Source organism: Hemibagrus wyckioides, linkage group LG25, assembly GCF_019097595.1.
Source record: "Hemibagrus wyckioides isolate EC202008001 linkage group LG25, SWU_Hwy_1.0, whole genome shotgun sequence".
Classification (NCBI taxonomy): domain Eukaryota; kingdom Metazoa; phylum Chordata; class Actinopteri; order Siluriformes; family Bagridae; genus Hemibagrus; species Hemibagrus wyckioides.
In genome coordinates this window covers 2,483,392-2,490,891 of record NC_080734.1, presented here as the reverse complement: position 1 = coordinate 2,490,891, position 7,500 = coordinate 2,483,392, and the positions used below count along the sequence as shown (strand labels likewise).

The following is a 7,500-nucleotide window of genomic DNA, read 5'->3' as shown; positions in this document are numbered from 1 at the left end:
TAAACTCCGCCCACTGTACATATATTTATACTAAAATATTTCTGCATGTGTGTTCTGTGCTTCTGGATCTGATTTCTTGGTTGTTCTGCATTTTCCTCACAGAGACAATGCTAATATTATTGCTAGCTAAGTATAAAGTGTTAACGCTGAGGTTTCACCGTTCCCAGGATGCAATGCAGCTGTACGATGAAGTCAGTAGTTAGTTAGCGGTGTAGGAGATGGTGTTGAAGGTGATATTAGCATGAAAACTTACAGACTAAAGTGCCGCCGCATATCTCTCTAGGAACAGAGCTAAATCCCACTGCTATCAGCAGGTAGTCGAACGGCATTGTGGGTAACGCTGGATATCGTTAGCCAACGTGATGGAACTCTAGATAGAACTCTAAATAAATCTAGAACACTGTTATTATTTTATAAAGATTTCTATGCAAGTCATAACAAGACTTTACTGCATGGTCTTGGCTCCGCCCACTTCTCTAGCCTTCTTCCTGTTCACCTGCGTGTTCTCTCTGGTCTTCTGTTCTCATCACTTCCTCTCAGATATGTTTTTTTCCTAACGGCCTCGAGACTGTAGAACGCCCTTCCTCTGTCTGTCTCCGTCCTCGCACCTCCGTCCCTGTCTGATTTTATTACCCTAAATCTAATCACAGTCACACTGAGTGGATATGAAGCTGCTCTGTGTGCAGGTGAGAGTCCAGGTCTAGCAGAAGAAAAGGAATGAAGTGAGCGTGGAGTGGAGGAGCAGCGCGGAGAACCGAGCTCCTGCTGAACTCCTCGCGGCACTTGGCTTGGTGAAGATGTACGGATGGTCCTGGATTTAAGGTAGGAGAACACAGAGAAGAGCAGAGTGTGAAACGGATGAAGGTTAAATGAAAGATGAAGAGCGGTGTTATTAAACAGAAGAAGTTTTACCACAGGAGGACACATGAGCTGAATCGGGGTTGAAAAACTCTCCACCATAAACTTCTCCCCTTCAGGCTGGAACTGAGACGTGATAAAGAGAAGGAACTTCATCAGAACCTCTCTCATTACTCCATACAGGTCATGCCTAAAGCCGTATTCGGATGGGATTTGTTTTTTATCTAAACTATGTGATAAGAATTTCAGCAAATCTTTTCAGTGGAACAAAAGAATTTGACTCACTAATACGAGTCGACTCTTTCGGCTCCCTAACAGCACAGTTCTATCGATTCACCCGAAGGAGCCGATTCAAAGAGTCGACTCTTTATTTGTGAATAGCACACTTCGATTTCTAATGCTTTCTTTAAGAGAGAAACATCTTTCAAATCTTTTTCTCCCGTTAAACTCACCATGTTGTTCCACAGACCCTTGGCCAGCTCTTCATGTCCCTTTATGGTGAAGTGGAAACAGTCTGGTGTGAAGAAGCTCATGTCAATCTTCCCGTTCTTCTCAGAAGAAGAGAGACAACATTAATCACACACACTAGTGACTTTTCAGGGATTTTACTTCATGTACTTTAAATTTTTCAGAAGTTCCTCTGTTTACAGTTAAGTCTCAGCTAGTAAAACTCCTAGCATCAGTGGCTTGGCCTCCATATTTCCTGGTTGCTTAGCAACAGTGGTTTCTCTCCTCAGGATTTAAACACAACCCTAACCACGTGATCTTGAAGAACTCTTACAGGAAGTCGTGGAGGATCTGCGTGCTTCAGAAACGGCTGAAGAACCACAGCGAAGTCGCGTTTAAAGAAGCGATCTGTATGGAGAAGCTGCTCCAGGGCATTCTGGGAAAATGGAAAGAAATTCAATTGAGCACATGAAATGGAACTAATCATGATCTGAGTGAAGCTCTGGGTTCTGCTGCTTCAGGATATCAGCAAGATTCCACTCATGCTTTAAATTCCTCACCAAAGGTCATGGAGGTTGTGATTAGATTCTGTTTGATTAAATGATTCCTTCTGAAACATGAACAGCCAATAGCGTTCCAGATACACCCCACCCAACTCTAACCGTTTCCTAGGCAACGAGGCAGTTTGTGTGTGTTATTGGCGTTATGCTGCATGCTTCTTATTCAAGGTCTAGAGTCAGTGTTGCCGATGGCGACGGACAGTCGCAGGGTCATCACCAGGTCACCCATAAATTTACTAGAATAAGAGGAGCTGTTTGAGCAGAACAAAAGCAATGGCACCCTACAAAAGAAGGACGATCGTACATGCTAGTTCACTAGCTTTGCCTTGTTATGGAGTTTTGTGGGTGTGTCTAAGTGACTAAGAACCCAGAGGAACCTATAACAGAACCCTGTGGAACTAGACACTAACACTAACACATTTACACACTCAAATCAACCCAGACTCTTCAGTATCCCATAATTCAGTAAACCTCCACCACTGAGACACCACTGATCTGATCTGTGGAGCTCTCATACTCCAGGAAACATCATCTTCTCACCTGGAACTGAAGGTTGACTTCGATCAGCTCTTTGAGTTCGGTAGAATCCGAGGCGGGCTTCACCAGACACGAGCAGAAGGACCTGAGGAGATTGGGTTTGTGTATAAAGAATGAAAACTAGCACAGGAACCGAGACCAGAACCTTCACAGGACACTGAATCACGCTTCTTTAAAACTTAAACACTTAGCTAGAATTAATTTCAACAAAAAAAACACAGTCATGGAATTATTTCACAGGAAGCTGTCGTTAGTGTGAATGGAATAAACTAAGAAATTAAATTATTTAAAATCTAATTGGTCTAGTTATTTTTAATTTATTTGTTTATGAAACATCCTGTTTTTGTCGTTTATTAGCGTCCACACAGTCTGTGTACAGAACCTCTGCAGTAGACACCCAGGCGTGGGCTTCTGCACCTCCCTCAGAGCCTCCATGGGTAAAATCTGAACCACATTCACGATCATACGAGGAACCTGAACACCAAGAAGAAACTCGGTCAAGAAACAGTGACTGAAAAGTTCTGTGGAGCTCCAGAGATTTATGTGAGTTTATTTCTGATGCTTTTCCACAGTGGAGGTTAATATGAAGGTTAATGTTTTTGAAGGAGGTTAATACTTTCATATGAAAGTAGACACTCAGGACTTTAAGAATTTGTCGTGTTTCAGAAGGATTTCTGTTTTTCTCTAGACTACTAGGGCTGATAGATTCATAGAAAAGTTCCATTCCACAGAAATGTTTGTATCTTCAGAGTAAATGTTGATCTCAAACCCATTTCTGCTCTCTGAGACGTTCTCCAAGTGCTTCATCTAAAAAGCAGCTCAGATTTCATCTTCAACCAGTAAAATTCTGTGTAAGGTTCTCCAACAGAGGGAAAAACACACGTCTGACACACACTGAAAGACGACAGGCTCGTTTTAGATCAGACTCACAGACACAACATCACTCATTTCTTTATTCTCCAGGATTATTCTCCTCTACCTCATTCATCAGCATCTCCAGGGAGGTGGTCATGTAGTGGATGAAGTTCTCCACTGAAAACAGGGACTGTGGATAAAGAGAGGAAGAGAGGAGTGAAGAGGATGGGAGAGACTCCGAGTGAGGTTACAGAGACGTCTCTGAGACGTGGAGTAGACGTTAGACTCCACCTTGTCCTTGCAGTAGTCACAGATATCGTTCATGCCGATGAGAATGGTCAGCAGTTTCCAGTCTTCATCAAAGTTAACGTCCTGCAGATTAAAGACCATCATTACATTATTACTACAGAAACAATACAGATTAAAGAGCAAGACAGGATCATCTGTAACACACACACACACACACACATATACACACACATATACACACACATACATACATAAATATATATATATATATATATACACAAATAAGCACACACACATTTAGACAAACAAACACATATACACACACACACACAGATGCACACACAACACAAACATACATACACACAAACATACACACAAACATACACACACACACAAACATACACACACACGCACAGGTCTCTACAGACTGAAGGTTCTCACCTCAAACATCTTCATGGTGTCGATCAAATGCCGAGTTTGTCCAGGAAGATTACTTACACACACACACACACACACAAACACACTGTGAGTGTTATTTAGCTGTACACATGTAAGGTCAGTCAGTAAGTGGTGATTAAAGCTCTGGAACAGAATCCTACAAGGTGTTGTGTCCAGTCACGGCCAGATTCAACCCCGTGTCTGTGAGAGGAGCTCGGGTTCCGTGGACGGTTCTGCTCCGAGACGGACCCACTAGATCCGGGTTAAAGAGTCTGAGGATGTCTGAAACACACACACACACGTGTATGTGTGCGAGTTAGAGTATATATGATGTATATATGTGCATGTATGAATGTGTTTGTATATTTGTGTGTGTGTGTGTGTGTGTGTGTAATAAATGCTGAATAAAACTTCAGTGGAATCTATCTGGATGTGTGTGTGTGTGTGTGTAATAAATGCTGTATAAAGCCGTGTGTGTGTATGTGTGTGTGTTTGTGTGTGAGTGTGTGTAATAAATGCTGTATAAAGCCGTGTGTGTGTATGTGTGTGTGTGTGTTTGTGTGTGTGTGTTTGTGTGTGTGTGTGTAATAAATGCTGAATAAAACTTCAGTAGAATGTATCTGGATGTGTGTGTGTGTGTGTGTGTGTGATAAATGCTGTATAAAGCCGTGTGTGTGTATGTGTGTGTGTTTGTGTGTGTGTGTGTGTGTTTGTGTGTGTGTGTGTGTGTAATAAATGCTGAATAAAACTTCAGTAGAATGTATCTGGATGTGTGTGTGTGTGTGTGTGATAAATGCTGTATAAAGCCGTGTGTGTGTGTATGTGAGTGTATTTGTGTGTGTGAGTGTGAGTGTGTGTGTGTGTGTGTGTGTAATAAATGCTGAATAAAACTTCAGTAGAATGTATCTGGATGTGTGTGTGTGTGTGTGTGATAAATGCTGTATAAAGCCGTGTGTGTGTGTGTGTGTAATAAATGCTGAATAAAACTTCAGTAGAATGTATCTGGATGTGTGTGTGTGTGTGTGTGATAAATGCTGTATAAAGCCGTGTGTGTGTATGTGAGTGTGTTTGTGTGAGTGTGTGTGTGTGTGTGTGTGTGTGTAATAAATGCTGAATAAAACTTCAGTAGAATGTATCTGGATGTGTGTGTGTGTGTGATAAATGCTGTATAAAGCCGTGTGAGTGTGTGTGTGTGTGTGTGTGTGTGTAATAAATGCTGTATAAAGCCGTGTGAGTGTGTGTGTGTGTGTGTGTGTGTAATAAATGCTGAATAAAACTTCAGTAGAATGTATCTGGATGTGTGTGTGTGTGTGTGTGTGTGATAAATGCTGTATAAAGCCGTGTGTGTGTGTGTGTGTGTGTGTGTGTAATAAATGCTGAATAAAACTTCAGTAGAATGTATCTGGATGTGTGTGTGTGTGTGTGTGTGATAAATGCTGTATAAAGCCGTGTGAGTGTGTATGTGAGTGTGTTTGTGTGTGTGTGTGTGTGTGTGTGATAAATGCTGTATAAAGCCGTGTGAGTGTGAGTGTGTGTGTGTGTGTGTAATAAATGCTGAATAAAACTTCAGTAGAATGTATCTGGATGTGTGTGTGTGTGTGTGTGTGTGATAAATGCTGTATAAAGCCGTGTGTGTGTATGTGTGTGTGTTTGTGTGTGTGAGTGTGAGTGTGTAATAAACGGTGTATAAAGGTTCAGTAGAGCGTACTTGCGAGTGTGATGACGTTCTGGAATGTTCCATATCCGCCGATGCTGCAGGAGTTATGAAGATAATCACAGATAAAGGAATTAAAGCACTGAGCTGCAGGAGCTGTGTCTCTCCACATTCATTAATCTAATTAAGGATAAGGTTTATTTATTATACATATCTATAAAAACAACTTTTAAAATATTTATTTATTTTATAAAATCTCTAGTTAATGTAGTTTTTTCCCCCACTTTCTTTCAAAAACCCATCTTCAGTCAACTAAAATATCTAGTTTTTTTTGGTAGATCTCTGCCCCAAATCTCAGGGGGTACAAACTTTTGTACAGGACTGTGATCTGTGTGTAATCAGGTGGAAGCTCTGACCTCCAGGAGACGGGACGGTATTCGATGGGGATTCCCAACACTGTGGTGGCGTTCGCCCCGATAGCCGTCTGTAACACACACACACACACACATGTTGAGTTTCTGATTAGTCAGAAATGTTACACTAATAGAGTTTATTGTTAATCAGGGGAAAGACCACGCCCACTTCTCACTTCACTTCCTGTTGTTACTCTCACCGTCAGAGAATCTCCCAGAGCTGCAATCACCTTAATATCTGCTGCTTTCACCACCTCAACTACACACACACACACACACACACACACAATGAATGAATTAACTGGAAAGAAAGAAAGAAAGAAAGAAAGAAAGAAAGAAAGAAAGAATATAAAAACAAATAAATAAAGCATTCACAAGTGCAGAAAATATGCTTAAATAAAGATGCAAACAAACAAATAATAATAATAATAATAATAATAATAATAATAATAATAATAATTTTTTATTATTATTATTGTTATTATTATTATTGTTGTTGTTGTATTTCCAGCTGCAAAAATGTGTTAATAAGTAGAAATATATAAATTTAACTTAATAAACTGATAAATAATACACAAACAAACATACTGTTAAATAAACTGACAGATATATACTTAAACAACCAAAGAAAACAACAGACAGACAGACAGACAGACAGACAGACAGACAGACAGACAGACAGACAGACAGATAGATAGATAGATAGATAGATAGATAGATAGATAGATAGATAGATAGATAGATAGATAGATATTTGTGTGAAACTGGAGAGAAGTGAGAGAGGAACTCCAGGACAGAGTTAGAGTTTTGTTTAAACACGATGAGGGAAGGTCATCTTCGTCCATCATCACAGAGAAACACTGAGAATAAAAAGCAGCTGCGGCTTCAGTCTTATAACTCTCTCTGATCCGCTGCTTATTAACACTTTATTAACACTCACACTACTGAAGGAGAGTCTGATCTCATCCTGCTGCTCTGACCTCTGTCTTTTTCCTCATCACTAACATTCAACCTCAGATCCTGGTCATGTGATCTAATCTGGAGTGAGAACTCTGGGTGTGTCCGATGTTCTAGACGTCTCTTGGTTACCTGAGGTGGGAGTGGACGATGAAGGCATCATGTCTGGACAGAGGAACGGAGGATGTTTAAAACTCACAGGTCTGCTCTTCTCAGGATGCTTCTGGAACACAAAGCGTGGATTCATTCTCTAGAGCAGCAGCTCCCACTGAAGCGCAGGTTCATAGTCATGTGTTTCCATAGTAACAACTCGATCACGGGGGGGTGTGTCACGTACACTGAATAAACGACACGTGGAAACAGACCTTCCTCAGAGCTTCCTCGCTGTAATAACCAAGTCCTTCCTCATATTCCTTCCTCCATTCATCACCTTAATCAAACAAAATAAAAAGCCTCAGTGTCACTCTTCACCATGACCATCAATCAGAACCTGTGACCTTTAACCCCCAGACTACATCAGCAGTGTACACAC

The 7,500-nt window shown here is 40.9% G+C and overlaps 1 protein-coding gene across 2 annotated transcripts in view; it reads right to left on the bottom strand.

The window, feature by feature from the left end:
* si:dkey-177p2.18 (phospholipase B1, membrane-associated) overlaps window positions 1-7,500 on the bottom strand; it is an 8,467-nt gene that overhangs the window by 571 nt on the left and 396 nt on the right. Inside the window, exons 2-16 of one of the 2 annotated variants that reach the window (XM_058379387.1) lie at window positions 7,334-7,398; window positions 7,101-7,191; window positions 6,212-6,270; window positions 6,015-6,082; window positions 5,653-5,696; window positions 4,106-4,226; window positions 3,948-3,999; window positions 3,549-3,629; window positions 3,382-3,447; window positions 2,785-2,876; window positions 2,406-2,487; window positions 1,640-1,741; window positions 1,311-1,406; window positions 913-984; window positions 1-811 (exon numbers count right to left, since the gene is read on the bottom strand). The exon at window positions 1-811 is cut by the window's left edge and continues 571 nt beyond it. In XM_058379387.1, the coding sequence (XP_058235370.1) occupies window positions 701-811; window positions 913-984; window positions 1,311-1,406; window positions 1,640-1,741; window positions 2,406-2,487; window positions 2,785-2,876; window positions 3,382-3,447; window positions 3,549-3,629; window positions 3,948-3,999; window positions 4,106-4,226; window positions 5,653-5,696; window positions 6,015-6,082; window positions 6,212-6,270; window positions 7,101-7,191; window positions 7,334-7,398 (1,202 nt within the window). In that variant the 3' untranslated portion in view covers window positions 1-700. Of the gene's footprint in view, window positions 812-912; window positions 985-1,310; window positions 1,407-1,639; window positions 1,742-2,405; window positions 2,488-2,784; window positions 2,877-3,381; window positions 3,448-3,548; window positions 3,630-3,947; window positions 4,000-4,105; window positions 4,227-5,652; window positions 5,697-6,014; window positions 6,083-6,187; window positions 6,271-7,100 lie in introns of both variants that reach the window. The other variant, XM_058379388.1, reaches the window with a different exon arrangement.